The sequence below is a fragment of the Balaenoptera ricei genome, chromosome 14, assembly GCF_028023285.1.
Source record: "Balaenoptera ricei isolate mBalRic1 chromosome 14, mBalRic1.hap2, whole genome shotgun sequence".
NCBI classification, from domain to species: Eukaryota; Metazoa; Chordata; class Mammalia; order Artiodactyla; family Balaenopteridae; genus Balaenoptera; species Balaenoptera ricei.
Genome location: NC_082652.1, coordinates 7,365,236 through 7,392,346, shown reverse-complemented (window position 1 = coordinate 7,392,346; position 27,111 = coordinate 7,365,236). Strand labels below are relative to the sequence as shown.

At 41.3% G+C, this 27,111-nt stretch overlaps 2 protein-coding genes and 1 non-coding gene across 8 annotated transcripts in view; all 3 read left to right on the top strand.

Annotated features, from left to right (window-relative positions):
- Positions 1 to 1,753: 1,753 nt before the first annotated feature.
- Positions 1,754 to 15,297, top strand: DENR (density regulated re-initiation and release factor). The gene is made up of 8 exons (XM_059894868.1): positions 1,754 to 1,900; positions 2,698 to 2,811; positions 6,663 to 6,682; positions 7,355 to 7,439; positions 9,705 to 9,788; positions 12,449 to 12,565; positions 13,456 to 13,595; positions 13,704 to 15,297. The coding sequence occupies exons 2-8, from the start codon at positions 2,706 to 2,708 to the stop codon at positions 13,746 to 13,748; spliced, it is 597 nt and encodes a 198-aa protein (XP_059750851.1). The 5' UTR covers positions 1,754 to 1,900; positions 2,698 to 2,705; the 3' UTR covers positions 13,749 to 15,297.
- LOC132348321 (small nucleolar RNA SNORA70) lies at positions 11,339 to 11,473 on the top strand. The gene has a single exon (XR_009497440.1). It is a non-coding gene; the product is annotated as a small nucleolar RNA SNORA70 (small nucleolar RNA).
- Positions 15,298 to 18,072: 2,775 nt separating the features above from the next.
- CCDC62 (coiled-coil domain containing 62) overlaps positions 18,073 to 27,111 on the top strand; it is a 42,793-nt gene continuing 33,754 nt past the window's right edge. For 3 of the 6 annotated variants that reach the window (XM_059893739.1, XM_059893738.1, XM_059893737.1), the window contains exons 1-4: positions 18,073 to 18,253; positions 20,655 to 20,847; positions 23,627 to 23,793; positions 25,883 to 25,984. In XM_059893739.1, the coding sequence (XP_059749722.1) occupies positions 18,218 to 18,253; positions 20,655 to 20,847; positions 23,627 to 23,793; positions 25,883 to 25,984 (498 nt within the window). In that variant the 5' untranslated portion in view covers positions 18,073 to 18,217. Of the gene's footprint in view, positions 18,254 to 18,449; positions 18,762 to 18,923; positions 18,979 to 20,654; positions 20,848 to 23,626; positions 23,794 to 25,882; positions 25,985 to 27,111 lie in introns of those variants that run through there. The other 3 variants (XM_059893740.1, XM_059893742.1, XM_059893741.1) reach the window with 3 other exon arrangements.

Here is a 27,111-nt window from a genome sequence, read left to right as displayed (position 1 = left end):
GAACATCAAAAGATTATTGTTAATTAAAGAAAACCAGATATGTCTAGTTAAGGAATTTAGCGCTTCTCTCTGTATGGGAAGATGCAAGAGTCTGGGCTCACTGAAATCATTCCTTTGATATGCACCTCAGCTATCTGGGGCCAGTATCTTGTGTTTTCACATCCTGAGTTTCCTCAGGGCTCACCGTAGGGAGTGGCTGCAGTCTGATGGCTGCTAGACAGCAGGTAGGCAGGTGTTCTTTTGCTTCCTGAGTTCCCTCAGGGTTCACCAGCTCACCGTCTGGTGGTGGCTGCAATCGCTGATGACTGACAGCCTTTCTCTACCGATGTGACAGGAAATATTCCATTTATCATCAGGTTTTCACACATGGTGTGTCTTAGCTTTGCTTCCATTTAGTGGTTTCATTTTGGGAAAAACCCTTCATATCCATCCTCAGCCTGAGTCCCATTTGTGAAATGGGAATAACACTACAACACTTGCAGAGCTATGAGAGTTAGGGAAACGGTGACCAAAAAGAGCTGTGTAGATGGTGGAGGTTGTTCTTTTCTATTTTGCTTTATCCTCCACTCATATCTGCCTCATTCCCCTCCTTCCTTTGCAAACTTCTCTGCCACCACCACTACCACCCTTAAATTTTCTGCTCAAAACTGCACACGAAGCCATCCGGCATAATCTGCACCGGAGACTGTGGCCTCTTCTCTGAAGTCTCTGATAAATGGAATATTTAAACAAAGGATTTCACAGTCATCAGCGATTGCAGCCACCACCAGACGGTGAGCTGGTGAACCCTGAGGGAACTCAGGAAGCAAAAGAACACCTGCCTACCTGCTGTCTAGCAGCCATCAGACTGCAGCCACTCCCTACGGTGAGCCCTGAGGAAACTCAGGATGTGAAAACACAGGATACTGGCCCCAGATAGCTGAGGTGCATATCAAAGGAATGATTTCAGTGAGCCCAGACTCTTGCATCTTTCCATACAGAGAAAAGCGCCAAATTCCTTAACTAGACATATCTGGTTTTCTTTAATTAACAATAATCTTTTGATGTTCAGACTACCTGCCCTTGGTTGTAGAACTCCTATATATGCTGGCTTGCCCCCTTTCCTCCTTGCAGCAGTTCTCTCAGGGTTACTTGAGATGATGCCTCCCGGGCTTGAAGTCCTAAAAATTCCTGCCGAATAAAACATAAATCTCAACTTTTAGGTTGTGCAGTTTTTTAGTCAACACTCACATGGGAGAGATTAATTCCAATTCACAGCACATATAAAGATCGATAAACACTAGGAAGCTGTGAAAACAGTTGTTAGGGTGGTGAGACTGTGGGGCGATGAGAAAAATGTAAATTGCGTTGATACTGTCTTTTTAAAAAGAATTCCGCCAATGTAGGGTACTGTGTTGAAATGAAACCAAACGCCTTTTCCAGCTGCAATCTCCCCGGATAGGAAAGACTTATCCAACAGGCTGGAGGTCAGTCAGGTCTCCAGGATGCACCCCAGACCCCAAGGGCCACGTTCTCCGACTCAAAATAATGAGTCATTGCTGATTTAGATGCATGTCTCCACTCTCTAAACAGCGTCCCCTTCCGGGCGCCGACCGCGGACCACCCCTCCTCTCCCATAGGTAACGAGCACCGCCTACTGACTGTCAGCCTCTAGGCTGCTTGGCTCCGCCCCTGAGCGAAACGCGCATGCTCCCCAATTCCTCTCCGCCCCCGCCTTCGAGCTTCTCGCGACAGCCGCCCAGCGGAGACTGAATCTCGCGATAAGGTTTATTGTCTCGCGGGACAGCGGCTGGCAGACGGGCTTTCGGGCGGCTCTGGCCGGGGAAGAGGAGTTGCATGTGTCGTTTCAGCTGGCGGTAGTGGCGGGCGCGGAGGCGGCGGAGGCTGTGCGACCGCCTGGGTAATGACCCCTCGTGCCTCTCCCGCTTCCAAGAAGCTCGTAGAGAGCGTGGGGGAAGCTGAGGTGCTCCCCGGCGGAAGGGGGCCGGGCCGGGCGTCTCCACACCCCCGCCCACATGGGCCGTTCTGGTGTCCCCGGGGTTGCCCCTTCGCCTCAGGTCGCGCCCTCACACCTGGCCGCTCTTGTCGTCGCCTCAGTGCTCTTACATTCTGCCCCTTCTTGGTTCTTTTGCCCGCATTTTCTATCCTCAGACTCTGGCCTCCCCGCCCCCTCCCACTCCCTTTCCCTTCCGTGACTCTTAACGCGTCCCTCCCTTGGCCTCTAGCCCACCCCACACCCTGCCCTCTGGGCACCTCCGGCGACCCACCCCTTCTTCGTAGGCGTTTCCAGCCTCTTCAGCTGCTTTGTGGCCTTTCCCTGTTGTTGCAGTTTGTTGCATCCTTTCCAGATCATCCCCCAGACCTTTTGCCCTGTCCCTACCGAGTTCACCCTCCCCATCTTTTTCCCCATTGCGTCCTCTTCCACTAGTGCCCTCCTCCCCCTAGTTGTCGTGGGCCATTTGCTGTGAGTCTCACTGTTGTCACTTGCTTCCCTGCAGACCTGGAAAATGGTGTGCCCAGAATTACTCATATTTTATGAATCCTAATGCAGCTTGTATCTCTCATTCAGCAAAGAATTGAAACAGATTCGGGGTGGGGGGATTTCTAGTAGGAGGAGGCCGGACTACACCTGAACACAGCTTCTCTGGGCGTCTTGGTCCAAAATAGTGAAGATGTGTTATTTTCCCTTGCTTACAGGTTTTGAAATGGCTGCTGACATTTCTGAATCCGGTGGGCATGACTGCAAAGGAGACCCGAGGAGCAATACCAAGTTAGATGCAGATTACCCACTTCGAGTCCTTTACTGCGGAGGCAAGTGTTGGAAGGCAGAAAATGGCTTTTACTCACTGTATTTTTATGCATTGTGATAAATGGTTTCACATTGGTTTGGTCCTAGTAGTTTTTTCATCTTTGTCATTTGGTGAATCGTTAATTGGGAGTTGGGGAAGAGGAGGCATGGATTAACAGACCTTTCCCAACCTGTGTGACTTGCGTCTTGTTACTTGGCCTGGAGAAGTTTACAGTCCGGTTGGAATAGAGATATGTAAATAGATTATTCCAGCCTAATGCTACTTGCTAGTCTGGCTATTAAAGGTGGGCTTCTTGGAAGATATTGAATCTTAAGGGATGAGAAGGATTGGTTGAGGGAGTGGGGAAAGGCATCCCGGATGAAGTGAATAGCTGTGCAAGAAAAAGCTTGTCTGTGGAGAAATAAGCAGCTTTTTATTAGTATAGTGTGTAGTATAGGAATGGTGTCAATAATGAGTGGAAGATCATGAGGTTGGAGTGATGGGTAGTAGGACAGTCTTGGGAAAGTGTTCTTGGTTTGATTAATAAAATGTAAATCAAGATTTTTTTCCCTTTGAGTGTTTTTCCTCATTTTCAATCCAGAAATATTTGTGAATTGGAAATACTCTAATTTTACTAGCATCTTGGAAAGGTTTAGAAAAATCTGAAGATGTAAGACAGTAAAGTAAAAGGGCAAGTAAATATTGTTTTTTTTAGTAAATATTTTTGGCCACTTACTATGTGCCTAGCAGAGTTTTAGATGCTGGGGACTGAATAATGAATAAGTCAGGAAAGGTCTGTGCTCGGGGACCTTACATTCTGTGAGTGTGATAGGGATTTCTTCTGGAATTTAAGTACTTCAGTACTTACAGGAGAGGTGATGTCACTGAGTTAAAAAACTGTATCAACTCATCATTTATTGACTATCTTTGATGATAAAATAAAATGAGTGTAAAATATCCCAGAGAGTAGGCAGGGGAACTTTTTGTAGGGTTGATGGAGACTTGTTATGATGTTCGTCTTATTTGGTTATATTGTTTGCCTTTGGAGTCATGGGCCAGGGTTTGCATCCTTACCTTGGGCATTACCAGCTGCTCCTGCTTAGTTTTAGCTGTGTGACCTTGGGCAAGTTACCTGATTTCACTAAGGGTTAGAGGTCTGTTTCTTAAGGGCTGTAAAATGAAAATGATGATTACATCTGAAGTCAGATGATTCCTATAAAGCTGGTTCAGCAACTAACATAAGAACATAATACAATAAGTGCTATTATTACTGTTATTAGGAAAGTATACTAGTTTAGTTTATTCCTCCTTGTTTGTCAGATATAGTTAGGAGCTATTGTTCTTTGTACCCTAATTCACCGAATCTAAGATTCCATATGTTATAAGGTGCACCATTATTTTAGGTTCCACTAAGAAAGAAAAAATTGTTAGATTGACGTGCCATAATTATGGAATGCATCCCTATAAAAATGAAAAAAAATTAGAATTAATGAAATACAGGATATGAAAGCCATCCTGTTCAAGTGCTTAGGTCACTCCTAAGATGGCTTTGAACAACTGCACTAAGTATGCAGTCCACCCCAGTGATACTTTGTGTTGACCAGAGGTACCTAACCTTTTTGAGAAAAGTTTATTTTTATTTCCCTCCCTAGTTTGTATTGATATTCCAGGCACTAGGTTGGAGACAGGATTACCTTTTCCTCAAAGAGTTTGAGGTCTAGTTGTAGGAGAAGCACTTAGGGAATATTAAATGTTAAATTCAATGGTACTGACCATAGCTATGAATTAGGGTTTCAGGAAAGGGAGGGATCTTTGTTCAGAGGGAAGCTGGGAAAGCAAAGTGAGGAAGTGAGAAGCCTTAGGTAATGGGCAGAGTTTGCAAGAAAAGGTGGATGAATTCATAAGAAAAATATGGGGGCATGGTTTAATATGGTATCTTCATGTTAAAGATCGAGGGGAAAGATAGGGGGTAGAGGGAAAAGAAGGGGCTGATTGGAGCAGAATGCTGGTTGAAGTATAGTGAGAAACAAGGGTAAGCAGGATGAGGTCATTTCTGGGGAGATATATGTCTGCAGGATTGAGACTTCAGAATCTGAATTCAGTCTGAGTTTGAATCCTGGCTTAGCCATTTACTCACTGGTGACCTTGGTCAGTTCCCTCATCCATAAAACGGATAACAGCCTACTTCAGAGGGCTGTTGAGAAGAATAAATGAAATATTACTCCCAAAGCCTGCATCTCCTAATACCATCACATTGGGCATTAGGATTTCAACATGTGAATTTTGAGGGGACACAAACATTCAGACCATAGCAGAAGGTCTCATGGATGATGTGGCTTTGTTCATCATATCTCATCATGTCAGCAGATGCATAATGTCAGGTTGTTCCACTGTTAGTGATGTGAAGCTGGTGACTGCTCGGTCTTTTCCTTGAAAAGCTACAGTTTACAAATAGTAAATCATTTGTGGAGGGAAATAGACTGTAAAAGCAAATAATGTGGAATTTGGAATATTTGTCCAACTTTTTTCATTGTATTAGAATTTTGCTGAACCAAATATTATTTGAAATGGTGTACTAAGTGTTATGGTTTTAGTATTTGCTGTAATGGTATTTAACCTATAATTATATCCTGAAAGTGTGGCTGAACATCTGTACCTACTAGTATTTGAACTTGAACTGTGAGGATTAGAGAGCTTCTGGTTAACCAGGAGAGCTTTAGTAGAAAGAACTCTAAACTGAAATAGAGATGGTAGATTCTAGTTTTCTGCCCTGTGCCACCTTTGGCCTTGGATAAGCTATTTAACCTTTTTCGGCTTCATCTGTAAAAGAGTGATGATGGGCTGGCACACAGGTGCACTGCTTTTATATGTTGTGTGGTCTAATTTAGTGGTTAAGAGCATGACCTTCAGAAACAGACCAGGGTTCAAATCCTGTTCTAACCGGATACAAATGAGTTACTTGTTCTAAGTCTCATTTTTCTCATTCATAATACACGTGTGGTAGTTCTTACCTTATAAGGTTGTGACGATTGAACATAATAATATAAAGCATCGCAAAGTGCCTGGCATGTGCCCAATATATGGTAAGTGCTGTTATTATTAATGGTGTACCACCCCTCCTCTCCCTCACAAATCTCAAGGTGTTGTCACACTGAACTATTCCATTCCTCACCTTGAAAATAAAAATAAAATAAGCAGTTGACCCAATAATAGAGTTATAGTTAAAATTGGGAAACCCTTTGAGTTTTTCTAGTCCTTTAGCCTTTGCAGGCTATACAGTGACAGGATTGAACCAACCTTCCTTCTAAGGAAGGAAATTCACAGGGTCTTGGTCTTATGTAGCATAATATGAAAAAAGAAAAGGAAAAGTATATTGCAAAGAAATGGTAGCAAAATTGCTACTGAAGTCTGTAAATGTGTTAGTATGAATAAAAAGTAGCGGCTGTTTTGGTGAAGTTATCAAAAGAAATAACCAGCTCCATTCAACCTTTGTTGTATGGGGAATTGTTCCCATCCTAGCTTAGTTTCAGACCCATTGAGGTTGTTGTAAAACCTTAAGACATGCCAGATAGTATAGTTTGATGTTCTACCAACTGAAGGAGACATTGTTCTTTAGATCCAAAAAAAAAAAATTAAGATAATATCTCTATTAATCATGGGCCATTTACCTCAAAAAAAAAAAAAAAAGTGCATCACGGAGTAGTATTTGAAAAGTGGTACAGAAAAGTTATAGGAAAAAACAAATGAAGCATTTTGTCAGATTAAAAATAAAATTTGTTATGAGCCGTGTGTGTGTGTGTGCGTGTGTGTGTGTGTGTACTTATTTATTTATTTATTTACATTTTCAAATCTTTTTTTCCTCTCCATCCCCAGTCTGCTCATTACCAACAGAGGTAAGTCCTTCTAAAATTCTTTTTTAACTTCTGCATTTGAGGTCATTGATTTTAGAGCTAGCTTGGGAACTTCTTACTTTTCATTTTCTATTATTTGATGGCAGAGTTTCAACCTTTTATAGAGAACTTTGGTTTAGAATAATTTTATGGTCCTACAAATTTTTCTTTAGACTTTGAGTTATATGTGTGCATCTTTTGCACTTGGCTATACATAGTTTGGATTTTTGCATGGAACTCATGAATAGTCAGCTAATAAAACAAGAGTAACCTTAAAGCCAAAATTTAACATCCAAACAGAGAAGAGAAAGCATAAATTATGTGTAAGACTTTCTGTTGATAAGCTTCTAAGTCAGGCTCTAAGGGTAGGTCATGAAAATGAGACACCTAGGTGCCCAAAGCAAGAAAAACACCTGCTCGTTCTTGTCTGTTTCCTCCTTTTTCTAATGGCCTTTCTGTTTGTTGGAGAGGAAATAAATTGCTACAGTGAGGAGGTGTCTTAATTTTTAATTTCTTATGGGACATTTCTTGGTTGAATACAGATTTCCTGTGGATAAAATGTCAGGTGGGAGTAGTTGGTTTTATGATTCTATATATAGCAAGCACAGGGAATGATTTTTAATTAAAATGATTAAAAATGTACTGTTGTGACTCAGTTTCTTTTTCCCCCTCCAGTACTGTGAATATATGCCTGATGTTGCTAAATGTAGACAATGGTTAGAGAAGAATTTTCCAAATGAGTTTGCAAAACTTACTGTAGGTATGAACATTTTTTTTTCCTCTTTCATCAAAGCCTATATACCTGAAACAAATGCAGCGTGCATTTGTTTAGTAGGATATTACAGAATTATATCTATCTATGTCGATTAACTTTAAAACTGTTTTAAGTTCTTGGGTTAAAATTCCTTACATAAAATCATGGACTGTGGGACTTCTCTGGTGGTGCAGTGGTTAAGAATTCGCTTCCCAATGCAGGAGACTCGGGTTTGATCTCTGGTCAGGGAACTAGATCTCACATGCATGCCACAACCAAGGAGCCCACCAGCCACAACTAAGGAGCCCACCGGCCCCAACTAAGACCCAGCACAACCAAAAATAAATTAAAAAAAAAAAAATCACAGACTGCTTCATGTGTCTTATCTCTGAGACAGGATAGGTCAAAGTATTAACTTTTTTATATAAAGAAGAGTAAATGATTTAGGGGCATATATTTTCTTTCATTCATTTAACAAATTTTTTTTTAAATTTATTTTTATTTTTGGCCGCGTTGGGTCTTTGTTGCTGCGCACAGACTTTCTCTGGTTGTAGTGAGCAGGGCTACTCTTCGTTGCGGCTCATGGGCTTCTCATTGCGGTGGCTTCTCGTTGCGGAGCACAGGCTCTAGGCGTGCGGGCTTCAGTAGTTGTGGCATACGGGCTCAGTAGTTGTGGCTCGCGGGCTCTAGAGCGCAGGTTCAGTAGTTGTGGTACACGGGCTTAGCTGCTCTGCGGCATGTGGGAGATTCCTGGACCAGGGCTCGAACCTGTGTCCCCTGCATTAGCAGGCGGATTCTTAACCACTGTCACCAGCGAAGTCCAACAAATTGCTTCTTGTAAGCATACTATATGCTATACACTCTTATTGGATGCTGAGAATAAAGCAGTAAACAAAAGACCTACTCTTTGGAAATTATATTCTAGAGGGAGAGACAAAATAAGTAAAACAAGACAAATGAAATAAGTACATTAAATTAGGATAAGCAGGGAATGGAGAGATAAGAATTGTTGGGGAGGGAATTTGAAATTTTAGGTAGTAGCCCTGAAAGATTTTGCTGAAAAGATGGCATTTGAACAAAGACCTAAAATAAGTTAGGGAGAGAGTCCTTTGGCTATCTGGGAGAACAACGTTCCAAGCAGATGGTGCAGCCAGTGCAAAGGCCCTGAGGCAAACACTCAGTGCTTACAGCATGTTTAAAAAACAGGAAGGAGGCCTTTGTTTCTGGAGGGGGAGAAGGAAGGGAGATGAAGTCAGAGAAGTAGTGAAGGACCATGGCTTAAATGCCAGGTCTCAGCTTTCACTCTGAGTGAGATGAGCTATTGGAGCGGTTTGAGCAGAAGAGTGATACGGTCTGACTTCTGTTTCAGCAGTTCTCTGGCTGCTGTGTTAAGAATAGACTGAAGAGAGGCTTAGGCAGCAAAGCAGGGAGACCAAATAGGCGGCTCCTGCACTAATCTGGTCAGGATGACAACGACTAGAATGGTAGCAGTGGAGATGTGAAAAGTGGTCAGATTCCGGATACGTTTTCAAGGTGCAGCTGACAGGGTCTCCTGATGTGTTGAATGTGGGATGTGAGGAAAAGGGGCAGCTAAATTTTTGACCGAAGCAACTAGAAGAATGGAGTTGCTGTTGCCAGAGGTAAGGAAACTGCAGAGGAACAGATTTCCTCAATTAGCTAAAATTGACGGCCTCTCTTACAAGATTGTTAAAAATGAAGGCAGTAGCAGGGAGAAGGGAAATCCTGGGCTGGAAACAGTCCTGTCACGTATACCCAGTGTTATCCCACTATTTGCTGCTTTGATTTTCTGATAGTTTCCATGAGACACAGCCCCTGAGACAGCACAGTCGCTGTCCGTGATTGGATAAGAACCCTCACATCTGATGTCACGGTCTACATGGTGGGCCCTGAACGTGACTTGCCTAGGACATACCTTCATATTCAGGACCAGACTTCCTGTTAACAGAACTAGTACGCTTAGATGCTAAATATTCCTGTGGAGTCTTGAGTGTTCTATGCTCCTTTAATGTGGCTTAAAAAATGGCGATTCTCACATATCAAAGACTTTGTTTTGTCTTCTATCACCATATACTTATCATAATGACTTCAGAGTTAGGCTTGATAGGAATCTAACAATATAATCGCTTACATTATAAATGTTATACTCATTTGTTGGTAAAATACCTTATATGTGTTTGAGGTTCCTCAAGGGTAATTTTTTTAACGTAGTGAAGTGATGTTAATGCTTTTGGATTTTGTTTTTACATCTAGAAAATTCACCCAAACAAGAAGCTGGAATTAGTGAGGGTCAAGGAACAGCAGGGGAAGAGGAAGAGAAGAAAAAACAAAAGAGAGGTGAGACCTGAATCCATGATTTGATTTACACAAACATACCCTCCCTCTGCTTGAAGAAATAAGAAATGAAAGCATTCCCAAAGTGAATAACATCTACCTGTTACAGTAATTCTGTGTGTATACCATACAGAGGGATACAGGATCATGTTCTCAGGATGACTGGATTTCGTATGAATTGGGCTTTATCAGTAAATTGGATCTAAGAAAATATGCTTCATTTGCCATATATATACATAAAAAGCATCCAGCCAGCTTGTTTATGACTTAAAAACTTTGTTACCTTATTAAAATACCTGTGTATTCTATTTAATTAGAGTGAGGACACTTAAAAAAGATTTTGTTCTCTCATTACTTCTGTCAGCTCAGTTGAATTTTTCTTTTTACAGCTGTTAGGCATACCTGTTTACCTCTCCTCCTTCTAAAATGAATTCCTTGTGCCCTGGATCGTGTCCCCGCCTGTTTCTTCTTCCTGAATTAATTCTCCCCGTGACTAAAATTAGCTTATAAATATTTTTTAGGACTTTGCATTAAAAAAAAATTCCCCCAAGAGCTCATATCTTTCTTTGCTCTATTCTCCTCCCCCTTTCCTTCTTAGCCAGACTTCCTTAATAAGACTAGACTTAACTATCCCCCTTTCAGTTCGGTCATTGAGTCTTTGCTCCTCAGTCCATCCTAACCTGACTTTCATGCCACTGAAACTCCTCTAACGAGGGTCACGACGGCTAGGTGATTGCTGAGTGGTAAGCGCATCTGAGCCCTCCCTTCCTGAAGTGCTGTGCTTCCTCCCTCATTCTCCTTCACTCCTCCTCAGTCTTCTGTGCAGACTTCTCTTCTCCCTTGTGTCCCTGAAAAATTGGTGTTTCCCAGGATTCTGTCCTCGGCCCACTTACCTCCTCATTCTGCATATCCTCCCTGGATGATTCCTCCACATCCTTAACTTCTGCCACCACGCTACACTTACAGTACCCAAATTTATATCTCTAGTCCTCTAGTCCTCGCCCACGTCTCTAGACTAGAAATGCGCATGTGGTCTCACAGGTACTTCAAACACAGCACTTCCAAAGTAAACTTACTAAGTCCCAAATCTGCATCTTTTGTTTTCTCCATTTTTGGTTATTAACAGCACAGTTTATCCAGTCATCTGAGCCAGAAACCTGAGACCCGTCTTAGATTCTTTCTTTTTGACCCTCTTAATCAGTTCTAAATTCTGTCATTTCTTCTCCTTCCTCTGTTTATCCTGTGCCAGTGGCCATTACTGTTGCCACTGCTTTGTTCAGATTTTGATTAAGTTCTGCCTGAAGTAATGTAGGAGCCTCAGCAGTGGCCTCTCTACCATTGCTCTGCACAGACCCACCCTCCACACTGCATGGTGATCTTGACAAAACGTAAATCAGTAATTTCACTCCTGCATAGTCAGTTGTTCACTGGCTTCTCTTCTTTGCAATATAAGATGACAGAGCTTGTGCTGTTCCTTAAATTACTGGTATATAATCTTTGCTTTTCTGGCTTCCTTCCATATCCATACGCTTCCTTCATCAACACAAGTGTATTTGCAGCCAGTTAAGCCGACTGTGCTCTTTTCCCCGTTGGGGCCGGGTGTGCAGTGGTTGCAAGCAGTAGCCTTCTTGGTAGTGTATGCAGCCTGTTGGCTGTATGGGTTGCCCTAAGGGATCTTGGAGACAGCCCTTTCCAGTGGACATTCACGTCTGGCATGCTGTTCCCAGTCTAGGCTCCGGGTAGATATGCACAGTGCCTTTGGAAAGCCCCAGGGCACAGTGGCCAGGGTCCACTTTGGTCACATTGGCCAAGTGATGTCCATCCACACCAAGTTGCAGAACAAGGAGTATGTGATTGAGGCCCTATGCAGGGCCAAGTTCAAGTTCACTGGCTGCCAGAAGATCCACATCTCCAAGAATTGGGGATTTACTAAGTTTAATATGGATGAACTTGAAAACATAGTGGCAGAAAACCAGCCCATCCCAGATGGCTGTGGGGTCAAATAGATCCCTAATCGTGGCCCCTGGACAGATGGCGGGCCCTGCGCTCCTGAGTGCCATTGTCCCCTCCTTACGCCCACCAGTAGATCCTACTTTCCTGTCACACACAAAAAGACAAGTGTAGTTCTCAAAAATATAATGCCCTTTCTTGTCTCTGTACTTGTTTCCCTTTCCTGGAATATCCTTTTTATATCTCCCCAGCCCTTCTCCCTTCGAATGGACCATTTCTTATTCTGCAAGCACTTAGATGCCACTTCCTGTAGGAAACTTGTCCCGTCCTCTGGAAGCCGAGTTAGCCATTCTGTGCAAAGCTTGTGGTAGTGCCGTATTCGTGGATCCTATTACAGTATATATCAGGTTGCTGTACTTATTTAACTTTTTGCTTCCCTGCACTAGACTGAGAGTCCCTGGAGGGCAGCGACTCTGTTCTTGTTCTGTTCATCTTTGTGTCCTCAGCCCTTCGTGCGGTGCATGGCACATACTACTTAATAACTGTGGATTGAATGAATACTCATGCATGTGTTTATTAATTTTGTATTAGAAAAAGAAACTTTAGAAATTAGTATTTCATAACTTTTGAAAGTTAATAAATTTAGAGACAGTATTCTCTATTTATGATAAGAACAGAACAACTAATCCTGAGCTCTTTCTTAATAAATAAAGGTGGAAGGGGTCAAATAAAACAAAAAAAGAAGACTGTACCACAAAAGGTTACGATAGCCAAAATTCCCAGAGCAAAGAAGAAATATGTAACAAGAGTGTGTGGCCTTGCAACTTTTGGTGAGTCCAAGCTTAAGTACGTTTAAAATGTGTGAACTACATTCATTCATTTCATTCTCTCTTTTTAATCTATTATCATGAAAATTTTACAGTTCTGTTTTTTGCTAAGAAGATACAAAATGAGATTTTGCATTTCTAACTATAGGTTCAAAATCAAATTTTGAAGCAACTTAAAAATCTTTTGCACAGGGGACTGGTTTAACTTTTTCCTTTCCAGAATTTCTGTTTGGGCACGTTTTATGTAGAATGAGGAGGGCTGGATAGGTTTCCCTGTGAAGTCTACCAGCACTGCTCCTTGTTCCCTGCAGTCTCGGTAGCCCAGTGGTTGCAAAATGACCTGTCCCTTCTGGGATGACAGTAGAGGGTGAGGGAAGGTGGTTAGTGGCAGAATGTCCTGCTTCAGAGCCCCTTCATTTCCTGGAAGACTTGAATGAATAGTGAAACCAGGGTGATGAGGTTCCTTCATTTGACAACATGGAGTGAAAAACAGTCACTAGACCACATCATAAATATTAGGCTTGTTTCTCTGCTGTATATTTTTCTTTTGTAAAAAGGGATAACCAAAAGAACTTCATATACTTGGAAGTGTATATGTAATGTTGGAATTAATGTGTCCCTGGATTTATTTTGGTCTTAACTATATGAGTTAGGAATAGTGTGGGTGATCTTATTTTTATGTACTGAGGCTTTATTTGACCTTAAAAATATAAGTTGAATTGTTAAGATGACTGCCTTTGGGTAGTTTGTAATTATTGTTCTGAAAGGAACATGAAATCCATTAACACAATCTGTTTTATGAATTTAAAATGCAGATTAAATTTCAAGATGGAAAAATATCTTTGACATATGATTCCAATTATAGTCTTGCTATTTCTTTTTTAAAATAACAGAAATCGATCTTAAAGAAGCACAAAGGTTTTTTGCTCAGAAATTCTCCTGTGGTGCCTCAGTAACAGGGGAGGATGAAATCATCATTCAGGGAGACTTTACAGATGACATAATTGATGTCATTCAGGAAAAATGGCCAGAAGTGAGTATTTGGAACATGTGCATCAATAGAAATAAGTTATTAAAGTAAGTTGCTTCTGTGTTAGTTGATAACCACAGCTCATGAAATGTGATTATTTTTATTTTACAGGTGGATGATGATAGCATTGAAGATCTTGGAGAAGTGAAGAAGTGATTTTGAAAATTTGTCTGTATTTAAAGATCTGAACTGATTGTTGATATGGCCAAAGGGAGAGAGGCCTTTTAAAAAATATATATATATTTATCCTACAGTAAAACTGTAGCCTACCCTCACCCTTGGCATTTTCACTGTTCTGTACAAGGCTGCTTGTTGTTTTTTTTTTGTTGTTGCCAAAGTCTGATAAACAGGAGAGACTGTCATGCTTATGCATGAAATAGAATTTAGTCAAATAAAAAATTTTGGTCATTTGGTACTGACTTTTCTCTTTCTTTTTAACTTTTTATTTTTGGAAAAATTAGACTTTCTGTGGAAAGCTTTTCTGTTGATTATTTTTAAATAATCATGATTTTATCAAATCATGATTTTTTTTTTTTTTTTTTTGGTTGTTAAGCTGAGTGATACTTTGAAGAATTTGAATTTGGCTTCATCACCAGTAATAACTGTCTCCTTGCTTCTTTGGTGTGATAGTTTTGAGATGCTTGAGCATCTCATGGATCTGTGGTTGAATTTGCTTCATTGTCACCAACCAAGTTCACTTTGTGGGCCTATTAACATATTGTTGGTAATAGTTTATCAAGCTGTTCTGGAGATTATTTGGTAAAGTATATTAAAAGCCTTAAAACCATCTGCACTGTTTGACCCACTTCTTGACATTATCCTAAAGATATAATGTTTTGCTTAAAACTGTGGATGAAGGTGTTCATCAAAGTGCTACTCATAATATAAAATTGCAAATGATAAAGATGAACAATTGGGAAATGGTTAAAGAAATGATGGTTTGTCATATGGTAGAATATTTGCATATATTTTAAGATATTTTCTAAGAATACTTGGAAAGGTGTTTGATAATGTTAAGTAGGAGGTCAGACACCCAAATCCATTTCATACGTTATTTTCATCATTGTTTTGAGTGAATAGGCATCCAGAGAGGCTGAGTTCTTTTTCTGGCTATAAATTTATGTAAAATTCTAACCATTTGAAAATAATATACACCATTGCTCAATATAGTCTGGGAAATAGCAGTTAAAATGTGTTTTTCTTACAAGAGAAACAGTGACAGTGAATCTTAATGAGTACATTAAATGAATTTAAAATCTGTTTTTATAAAGGTCTCACGTCAGGTGCTACAAACTAAAAAGACTCATGGTATTTTAAATTGCTATAGACACCTATAAGAAAGGTAGAACCCATTGTTTATTGCCATGCAAATTGCAATCTTAAATAGTGGGTTTTTAAATAATTGAAATCTTAGAATGTATAATAAAGATGTAAATTAAGAAAATGAAATTCTGCATTAACTGTGAATTTAGCTAAATAAAATTATCTGACGAAGCAAATTTATCCATCAAAACCAATTGGTACGTGGTCATGTGTGTATTCTGTTGGTGCTGGAAGATGTCTTTGTGCTTGTATCAACACGTGTGACTTCATGTGAAGATTCTTAATGTTCACAGTTCTTGGCAAATGCAGTTTCAGTCCCTCTATAGCCAGCAGTGGATGGTACTGCAGGAAAATGCAGGATTAAAATCGTCCTTGTGTATAATATGTGTGAATCTTTTTCTTTGACCTTAAATTTAAAATGCAAGAGTTTAATCTCTGATTAAAATGTGTAGTTCAGGGGGTGTTCCCTGGTGGTCCAGTGGTTAGGGTTTGGCGCTTTCATTGCCGTGGCCCGGGTTCAATCCCTTGTCGGGAAACTAAGATCCCACAAGCTGCGTGATGTGGCCAAAAAATATATAATATATATACATATATATATTCAAGGATTGAGTTTAATTCATACATTCTATGTTTGTATTATGTAAATGCTTTTACAATCTAGTATTTTTAGCAAAAAGAATACTAACCTTTAAACAGCCTTATGTAAGAGATTTGCAAAGATTAAGCTGGCAACTTCAAATACAAATAAAGTTTTTTTAAAAATTTTAACAGTAGATTTTATTTAACACAGTATACCCCAAATATTATTATTTCAACAGGACAAAGTTTTGATATGTAGTATTTTATTCATTTAAAAAAATAGATGCTGGCAACATGTGATTTTAAATTCCTTTTTAGTTATTAAATAGAAGCCCCAGTAAATCAGCTGTCACTTAAGGTGTAATCCATGGTAGCTTTCTCGCTCTTAAAGATTGGTAAGTTACAATTTTTTAAAAACGAAATCTACCTTTTAGTTTTTTTGGTTTTTTAAAAATTTTTTATTTTTGGCTGTGTTGGGTCTTTGTCTTCGTTGCTGCGCCCCTGCTTTCTTTAGTTGTGGCGAGCGGGGGCTGCTCTCCGCTGCGGCTTCTCATTGCGGTGGCTTCTCATTGCGGTGGCTTCTCGTTGCAGAGCACGGGCTCTAGGCGCACGGGCTTCAGTAGTTGTGGCTCGTGGGCTCTAGAGCGCAGGCTCAGTAGTTGTGGCACATGGGCTTAGTTGCTCCACAGCACGTGGGATCATCCCAGACCAGGGCTCAAACCTGCGTCCCCTGCACTGGCAGGTGGATTATTAACCACTGCGCCACCAGGGAAGTTCCTGCTTTTTCGATTTTTAAATTCTAAGGTATTGTCTTGTTGGTTTTCCTGAACATGAGCCTATCCTAAGGAGGTAACTCACCCAAATCAGTAAAGCTTCAAGGTAAGAAATTTTAAATTTGTTTTTCCGTGTTCAGATTGTCTCTTATGAACACAAGGGCACGTTTCGCTAATTCACAGTCAACCAAAAAGGAAAGTTGAAATACTATTAAGACTGTTCCGTAATTTGTCTTGCCAGAAATGCCATCTTATGGGTTAAGCAGTAGGGGGTGAGTGACCAGGGGTTAAATACGATAAGCATTTTTTTCATAGTCCCTCTATAACGAAGAGTAAAAGGGGGAAGGAGTGACTATGAAACAAAACGAGAAGAAAGCTTAGCTTCAACTCAATGTGGTAAATATTGTCACGATTAAGTGTCAAGGTTCTTGCCCCACGGGGCGCATGTCCACCCCCCCAAGGGGACAGCACCCTCCTTGGCTGTACACCAGGGGGTGCAGTGCATCCCAAGGGGTACGTCATCATCATTTGATATACAGCGAGGGGGGGGTGCACGGTCCCCCAAGGGGCGCCTGAGCACCCGCCCACGTGGGACAGCACTCCCATTGAGTCAATCTGCCTTGGTAAATATGGTGACCCTAATTAAATCAATCATCCTTAATGGATGCCCTGAGACGTAAGAAGGCAGATTGATTTAATGGGGGCCAGGAAACCTAAGGCGTTTGATTGGTTTAATGAACGCCAAGAGATTTAAGAAGGGCGATTGATTTAGTGGTGGTCACGATATTTAAGGGAGCCGATTTAATCAGCGAGAACCACGTGACTCATGGGGACTGATTTAATCAGTGTGAGTCACGAGATTCGCGGGCTGGTTTAACATGTGGGAGTCACGTGATAAATGGTGCTGATTGACTCAATGGGAGTCACCTGATGTACGGGGCTGATTTAACAATAGGAATCACGCGAGCCAAGGGGCTGATTAAATCAGCTTGGGCACACCCCCAAGGGGGACGGCACCCTCCCCGGCTGTACGCCAGGTGGTGCACGTCCATCTTAAGTGGGGCACGTCCACCCAAGGGGTGCAGTCCACCCCAAAAGGTACATCATCGTCATTTGATGTACCCCAAGGGGTGCACGTCCACCCTAAAAGATACATCATCATTTGATGTACACCAGGGAGTGCACGAGCACCCCAATGGGTGCACGTCCACCCCAAGGGGTACATCATCATCATTTAACAAAAGAGCTACATCAAGAGTCCAAAAAAAACCGTTTTTAATTTTTTTCTCTCTCTCTTCATCTGTGATTCTCAGTTTAGAGCTGTCTGCTGGGATGGCCAGCAACTGACTATTAACTACCAAGGGTGGCGTCTGCCTCCATCTGTTTGTTGTTTGAATGCCAGGAAGCGTTCTCCTTGCCCAGTGTACACAGCAGCCAGAGCAACCGCGCTCACAGTTTAGGAGGGAAAGAGGGAAGTAAGTAAGCGAGCACATGGTCACACGCCAGGGCGACGGGGCAGAAACAGCCCTTCATTTGCTCCATCAATCCCTGGGTCACGGTGAGGAACGGTTCTTTGCGGGCCGGGATAATGGCTTTTACATCTCCAGGTAAACCATTCGAGAGACCCCAGGCCCGGATTTGGAAGAACAAAACGCCAGGAGGGGGGCGGGGGCCGCGCCCGACGAGGCCGAGTGGGAACCGGCCTCCTGCGGGGTCTTGCGGCCGCCGAGGTGTCGCGAGAGCCGGGGCTGCCGCTCGGCTACGCCCGTAGGCCGAGTGGGCCGGGCGCGTTCCGCGGGGCCGGCGGTTTGGGCTAGCCTGCTTGGGCCAGCGAGGGCGCGGGGCTCCGGGGCTCGGGGATCGCCCCCGCCGCTCCGGGTAGGCGCGCCGATGGCGTTTCTAGGGTGACGCTGCGCACACCGACTCTCTCCGGGGGCGGAGGAAACACCTATGAACCCTTCGGCCTCCTTCCTGGCCGGGCGCCAGGTGAGCGGCCGCTGCTCCGCGCTTCCCGTTTCCGCCGGCGCGTCCCGGGGAGAGAGGAGAGCAGACCGCGGGGACGACGTGCATTGGGGTTATTCAGGAATCGTTTCTGCTTAAAATTTAAAACAATACCCAGGACGCAGAAGGAAAACGGAGCGTCACATCAGTTTCCTTACCTTAATGAAAATGGGTTGTTCAGCCCAGGCGCAGAGTCGAGTCGCGAGTATTGGGTACTCGCTTTTTAACGATAACATTGGGCATTTGTAGAGCTGCTTCTCTATATACCTCCTCGCTTCCTGCGCTTCACTTGCTTCACAGTACCCTGCGAGTGGAGCAGCACTCTGATAGACCGTTTTACCAAAAAGTCTTGAAAGTAAACTTGCCCAAGATTTGCAGTTGTCGGCATAGGATAAGATGAACGTGTTTTGCACGCTTGGCCTGTTGCTTGTTTCCTGTATTAGAATACGTGCTCCTTGCCGGCTGCTGTGTGTCCCCAGCCACTTGGCGCTCGGTAAATATTTGTTGAATGAGTGAGTGAGTGAAATGGCTTACCAAAGACTGGAATTCAAGTCTTGTGGCTTGGAATCCTTGACTCCAAATTCCATTTTCTCTGTTTAGTGAGAAACTGTAATTCATTCGTCATTATTATTTATTTACAAATCTTATTTTTCAGAAAGCAATAATGATGTACATGGGCCTCTGGTGAACTTTAAACTACTGTCTTTAAGGTAGAATTCTTAAAGTAACACTTTTAGTTATTTTTTTTTTTTTAATTGAAGTATAGTTGGTTTACAATATTGCGTTAGTTTCAGGTATACAGCATAGTGATTCGGTTTTGGGGTTTTTTTGTTTTGTTTTTAGTTCTTTATTTCATAGATGGGGACAGTACCATACTTTGGAATGTGACTTAACAACCTTAATAATAAAATAATATTGATAATACTAGCTAATGTTTGTTGGTCGTTTATGATAGAACAAAATTATTTTAAGGCAGGACAAGAAAAAGTTAACATAAAGTTTTCTCTGTCGTCTTGCCACTGCTCACTGCTTCCTCCACTTTGGTGTGTATTGTGCATCTGCATTATACATTAACTAGATCCTTTTAGAAGACGTAGGAATGCCTGCTTGCCAAAAAAAAAAAAAAAAAAAAAAAAGCTATTTTCTCCTGGTGTCAGCAAGGAACTCCTTAGGAGATAACATTCCTTTCTCAATCCTGTAAGGGGTCACAGTGACCCACTACTTGCCTTGTATGCGCAGATCTGCATTGTGTAAAGGTCAATATATTATTTTGATGTGTAGCCCTTTGTCTTGAAAGTGTTTGTAACTGTGTTTTGACCTCTTACAGGCAGAACAGTTCTCAGAGCTTTCTGAAAGACTGTCTCCCAGGTTATAATCTTCAGCTTGGCTCAAATAAAATTTTCCACTTCTTTCTTAGATTGACTATTGATTAATTTTTAATGACACTTACAATGGTGCCAAGTACTGTGAAGTGCTTTACTGAGATTATCTTGCTTAATCCACACAACTCTTAAGAAGTTAAAATGCTGCTATTACCATTTTACAGACAAGGAAATTAAGGCTTAAGGACATTAAGTAACTTACCCAAGGTCTTAGAGCCACTAAGTGGCTAATTCTGGATTCCAACTCAGGTCAGACCAACTTCAGTGCACTAGACTTTAAAATGATGTATGCTTAAAAGGAGTTATCATAGATAATTTTGTTAGACATGAAAATGGCATCATGGTAATATAAAAACGTTCATTTTTAGAGATGCATACTAAAATATCTAAGAGTAAAAAGTATTTTTTATCAACAACAAAAAGATAAAGGAAAATTGAAACATGTGGCAAAATCGTGATAGTGGTAAGAAAGACCTAGGTACTGAGCAAATGGGAGTCTATTGTACTATTCTCTTGTCTTCTGCGTATATTTGAAATTTTTCCTTTACAAAATTTGTTTTTAAGTAGGTATGTTGAGTTTGGATCAGTTACATTTAAACAGTAATTACTTCCTCTTTCCCTTTACTTGACTGCGGTAGAATTTCTGGGGCAAGCTGAGGGATAATATTGTTGATTGATACAAGGAGAGGGTTGACAGCAAAGAAAAAAAAATGCAGAAATGGGTTCATTTGTGATTAACCAATGGAGGTTTTACAAATGGTCCCACTCTTTAAGAGTGGTGTAAATGGTACGACAGAAAGTGATAGAGGCAGAGTGTACAGTAGGTGTGAACTTGCTTTAAATATACATAATTTTGACGCCATGTTATAATCAGTGAATAAAACGTAGTTAATTTAACTACCTTGAATTGGCAGCAAAAGAAGATATAATTGTTTGGAAAATATGCTTTGGCCGATTTATGTTGATTAGTTTTATCCTGACGTGAAGCCACTTTCTATGTTTAGGGCATTGGGTCAGAAGTTGAGATTTCCACTATCGAGAAACAACGGAGAGAGCTACAGCTGCTCATTGGAGAATTAAAAGATCGAGATGGAGAGCTCAATGATATGCTTGCAGTACATCGAAGGCAACTTCTTTCATGGGAAGAGGATCGGCAGAAAGTGCTGACTTTGGAAGAACGTTGCAGCAAATTAGAAGGTCAGACATATATGCAGCAGCATCTGTCATGCACTTGTACATGCCAGCACGTTAAAAGGGCTCAAGGGAAAGATAGGAATATCTCAACACAATCCCTGCTGCACTGGAGTTTATTTTATTTTTTATTTATTTATTTATTTTTGGCTGAGTTGAGTCTTCGTTGCTGTGTGCAGGCTTTCTCTAGTTGCGGCGAGCGGGGGCTACTCTTCGTTGCGGTGCGCGGACTGCTCATTGCGGTGGCTTCTCTTGTTGCGGAGCACGGGCTCTAGGCACGCGGGCTTCAGGAGTTGTGGCTCACGGGCTCTAGAGTGCAGGCTCAGTAGTTGTGGCACACGGGCTTAGTTGCTCCACGGCATGTGGGATCTTCCCGGACCAGGGCTCGAACCAGTGTCCCCTGCATTGGCAGGCGGATTCTTAACCACTGGGCCCCCAGGGAAGTCCCTGGAGTTTATTTTAATTGAAGATAGGACGACATCATGAACACTCACAACAGAACAAACACAATGTGAATTAAAGTAGGGCAAGCAAAGTACTTAACTGTAGAAAGAGGGCTGGGCAGCTTCAGTCAGCATGGAGTGTCAAGAGTGAACCTGAAGGAAATTAGTTTTGAGCTAAAGTATGAATGAAGATGCCACAGAACTGGCCATTTCTCTTGAACTGACTCAAAGATTTTAAACTTGGTATTGAACTTGATCTCAAATACCTAAAATAGTCATCTTTTAAAATTAGAGCAATCTCAAAAATGGCTTACAAAAATTTCCTTTTGTACCATATTTTAACTGTCATCCCTTTCGTGCTGCCCTAAAGTCTGAATGTTCTACTGACACTGCATTAATACTAGAATGTGCTAGAGGGGAAAATACTAGATCTGTTTAATAGAAAGACAACAATGTATCGCCTTCTTTTTTACTTATATTACAAAAAGGATTCTGTAAATGCGACAATCTAAATATGAGTAATTTTTCCATTTTGTTGATGACCATCTGATTTTATTTTGACCACACCCACCCACATGTAGATACACATAAACGCAGTATTTAATATGATTGTACGTTAGATGCAATATATCTTATATAATTAATATCTTTTATATAAACATATTAAAGAACAAAGATAACATTATATACACGCATACCTCGTTTTATTGCACTTTGCAGATATTATGATTTTTAGAAATTGAAGGTTTGTGGCAACCCTGTACTGAGCAAGTCTATCAGCACCATTTTTCCAACACCGTTTGCTCACTTTGTGTCTCTGTGTCATATTTTGGTAATTCTCGTAATATTTCAAACTTTTTCATTATTATTATATTTGTTACGGTCATCTGTGATCAGTAATCTTTGATGTTACTACTACGACTCGCTGAAGGCTCAGGTGATGGTTAGCATTTCTTAGCAATAAGTTATTTTTAAATTGAGGTATACAGATTGTTTTTTGGACATAATCCTATTGCACACTTAGTAGACTACAATATACTGTAAACATAACTTTCATATGCACTGGGAAACCAAAATATTTGTGTGACTTGCTTTATTGTGATATTCATTTTATTGCAGTGGTTTGGAACTGAACCTGCAATATCTCCGAGGTCTGCCTGTATAACCATCAGTATCTGGTTTTAAAATGAGCAAGACACCTGAATAGACATTTCATGGAACACTGGATGGCCAATAAATGTACAAAAAAGTTCTCATTCTCATTAGTAATTAGGGAAATGCAAATTAAGACCATAATGAGACCTTTTTATACTTACCAGACTGGCAAAAAATATCCGGTATTGGTAAAAGTGTGGAGCAAGGGAAGGCTCATTCACTGCTGGTGGGCGTGTCAGCTGGCACAGCTACTTTGGAAAATCATTTGACAGTTCTGGTAAAGTTGAAGATATACATAGCTATGGCCCAGCATTTCCACTTCTAGGATATCTACTCGCCCTTCAATATGCACATGAATTACCTAAGGATCTTGTTAATATGTAGATTGTGATACAATAGGTCTGTGTATCTAACAAGGTCCCGGGTAACGTCCCTGCTGCTGGTCCAAGGGCAACATTTTGAGTATCGATCGAGGCTCTAGAGGAACTCCTGCAAAAGCACCAAGATGCTTGTAGGAGAATATTTAGAGCAGCATTGTACATCATAGCTACAAAGTGGAAACAGTCCAAATGACCACCAGTAGTAGAATGTATAAATACATTTTGGCATGATCATATAATGATATTATACAGCAATGACAGTGCACAAACAGGAGTTACCTACAGCCACATGGATACATCTCAAGATCATAAACTTTTTTTTTTTGTCTGTGCCAGGCAGCTTGTGGGATCTTAGTTCCCCAACCAGGGATCGAACCCAGGCCCTTGGCAGTGAAAGCGTTGAGTCCTAACCAGTGGGCCACCAGGGTATTCCCAGGATCATAATCTTGAGCAAAAAAAGCAAACAGAAGAATTCATAGAGTATAATTACATTTACATACGGTTCAAATTAAACTATTCTTAGGGATGTGGTCATAGATAGTAAAACTATAATAAAAAACAAGGAAATGAGTAAGATCAGGACGGTGGTTAGGAAGGTGGGAAATTGGAGAGATTGTGTTCAGGAAGTGACATACAGGGCCTTCTGGGTTGCTGCTGGTGTTCTGTCTCTTGACTAAGGTACAATATCGTGCATTTCATAATAAAAACTTTTAAAAGAAGTATTAACCTTTAACCATGTGTTGGAAAATAATGCATTTTCAGCTTCAAATCTGACCACAAGTAAGTTATTGATGAAATCTCCCTCAGGTGAACTACATAAAAGAACTGAAATAATCAGGTCACTCACAAAGAAGGTAAAAACCCTTGAATCGAATCACATTGAATGCCAAAGTACTCTTCAAAAGACTCAACTACAGCTTCAAGAAATGGCCCAAAAGGCAACCCATTCCACTCTCCTCTCTGAAGACCTTGAGGTTGGTTTTAAGATAAGCTTCCCTAGCCCAAATTCTGTTTGTGTTTCAGTTATTGAAAAATTAGATTTAAATATTTCCATTAAAAATGCATGTGCGTGTGTATGAAAGTATATACATCCATCCATCATCATAGTTTTGTGTTCACTGTGGGGCTTTGATTAGCTGCCAGTGCTATCTTGTCTTGGAGATGAAGCTTCATTACAGCCCTTTTCTAACTGTTAGGCCATCTGTTTGGAAGCATCTATCATTTTATCAACAATGGGTTATTTTAGAAAGCCTTTCTCAGATTCTGAGATCCATATCATCAAGTAGCTTCAAATTATGCTTTCTGAATAACTGTGTCTAATCTGATGAAACAAATATCTATAGCACGTTAGTGGCGCATATTGGGAATAAAATCTGTAAGAGTGATTTTTCAGTTTTCATTTCTAGCTGGTGAGTCATCAGATATCTTTTGAGCTCATGCTTTTTGAGAGACGCAGTGAGAAAGCCTTTTTTGTTGTTGTTATAGCCTTCATATTCTTGTTTCATAATGATATCGGTATAGATCTTGGTAATATAGTGAGTCTTAATAACTCATAATAATTGTATAGATTTTATGTCTAAAATTTTTTTCAGATTACTCTTCTAGACAGTTTCTAGCTATAAAATAAGTGAAAACTATTCTGGAATCTCTTGATATGTTGAATTAAAAAATGAAAGCATGTTAGTCAGCTTGGGCTGCCATAACAAAGTACCATAGACTGGGCAGAAATTTCTTTCCTCACAGTTCTGTAGGTTAGAAGTCCAAGATCAAGGTGCCGGCCTGGTCAGTTTCTGGTGAGGGCTCTCTTCTTGGCTTGCAAATGGTCACCTTCTTACTGTGTCCTCATGTGGCAGGGTGAGAGACAGTACATGAGCAAGCTCTCTGGTGTCTTTTCTTATGAGGACACTGATCCCATCATGAGGGCCCCACCCTCATGACCTCATCTAAACCTAATTACTTCTCGAAGGCTCCACCCCCAAACACCATCACATTAGAGGTTAGGGCTTCATAGGGCTTCAACATGTGCATTTGGGCGGGGGGTGCAATTCAGTCCATAGCAGGAAGATTTTTTTTTTAATTAATAAACTTTACTTTTTAGAATAGTTTTAGGTTCATAGCAAAATTGGGTGGAATATACAGAGGTTTCTCATAGACCCTGCCCCCTCCCCCAGCCAGCCTCCTCCACTGTGGACATTCTGCATCACAGTAGTACATTTGTTGCAATCAGTGAATCTACACTGACACCTCATTGCCACCCAAAGTCCATAGTTTACATTAGGGTTCACTCTTGGTGTTGTACGTTCTGTGGGTTTTGACAAATAATGACCTGCATCCACCATTGTAATGTCATACAGAAGTAGTTTCACTGCCCTAAAAACCCTCTCTGCTCTGCTCCCTCCTTCTCTGCCACAACCCCTGGCAGCCATTGATCTCCTTACTGTCTCCAGAGTTTTGCCTTTTCCAGAATGTCATAGAGTTGGAATCATACAATATGTAGCCTTTTCAGATTGGCTTCTTTCACTTAGTAACATGCATTTAAGTTTCCTCCATGAAGATCTCTTTTAAAAAGCCTGATTATTCTTTTTTTCCCAACCAATAAACACATTATGTACACAATAATTATATCAAATCTAGATCTATGGATAAAAAAAAAAAACCCTGATAAGTGGGAATACCCCAATATGAAATTATTTCAACATAGAGTAAAGATGCACAAAAGTTCATTAATGCTACTTTATTTCAGCAAAGGAAATCTCTTACTAATCCAGTTTTCATTCTTGCCAACCTGGAAGTATACATTAAAGACCATTAGGAAGTAGACATGTTTATAAACGTAACTGATAGAATTCAGTAGGGCAAAACTCAAGTATACTGAGAAGATGCTGGGGATAATGGGGAAATAGATATTTGTGTTCCTTTTTGATGACTGCCTACTTAGCCTGCTTTGTTACTAAAAAAGCTAAACAGAAAAAACAAAACAGAAGAATGAGCACAGGTTGTGGCTGGTGAGAGTAATGAAAGCTTTTAAATGACTCAATTAGTATTTTATGTTTTCCCTCATAGGCTAGAAACGAAAATCTCAGCAACACATTAGTGGAACTTTCTGCTCAAGTGGGACAATTGCAAGCTCGAGAACAGGCTCTCACCACCATGATAAAGCTGAAGGTAATTCAGAATCACGATACTTCCACTTGCCAGGCACTTTGTAGTTGATAGCAATGTACATTAAGTTACTGAAGTCCCACAGCGACTCAGATAGGTTGAGCTATCAATGTTGCTCTCTTTTTTTAAATTCTGGTTTTAGAAATGCGGGAAACAAGTTTAAAATGATGCCCCCAAGGCACTGAGAGGAGGCAGGACTGCACTGTTGGTCTCTGTCTCCAAGGCCCATTCCACAGTCCAGCATGCCTGCATTCAGCTGGTTTCTTCTGAGGTATCCATTACTGGGTCTCATAAAGTCATTAGCTATCAAATTGCTTGTTAATATGTTTTTTTTTTTTTTTCATAACTTATAGTCAGTCTACCTTTTTTTTTTTAAGAATTCTATTTCTTTTTTTTTAAATTAATTAATTAATTTATTTTTGGCTGTGTTGGGTCTTCATCTCTGCGCGAGGGCTTTCTCTAGTTGCGGCGAGCGGGGGCCACTCTTCATCGCGGTGCGCGGGCCTCTCACTGTCGTGGCCTCTCTTGTTGCGGAGCACAAGCTCCAGATGCGCAGGCTCAGTAGTTGTGGCTCACGGGCCCAGTTGCTCCGCGGCATGTGGGATCTTCCCAGACCAGGGCTCGAACCCATGTCCCCTGTGTTGGCAGGCAGATTCTCAACCACTGCGCCACCAGGGAAGCCCTGTTTTTTTTTTTTTAATTAATTTATTTTTGGCTGCGTTGGGTCTTCGTTGCTGCGCACGGGCTTTCTCTAGTTGGGGCAAGCGGGGGCTACTCTTCGTTGTGGTGCACAGGCTTCTCACTGCAGTGGCTTCTCTTCTTGCGGAGCACGGGCTCTAGGCGCGCGGGCTTCAGTAGTTGCAGCACGTGGGCTCAGTAGTTGTGGCTCGCAGCCTCTAGAGTGCGGGCTCAGTAATTGTGGTGCACAGGGTTAGTTGCTCTGCAGCATGTGGAATCTTCCCAGACCAGGACTCGAACCTGTGTCCCCTGCATTGGCAGGTGGATTCTTAACCACTGCGCCACCAGGGAAGCCCGTTAATATGTTTTTAATTGAGAAGAAAACTTAGCAGTCAAGTAGTTGATGTAGTCACTAACATGCCATAAACAGTGATTGATAAAGTCTCTTCTAT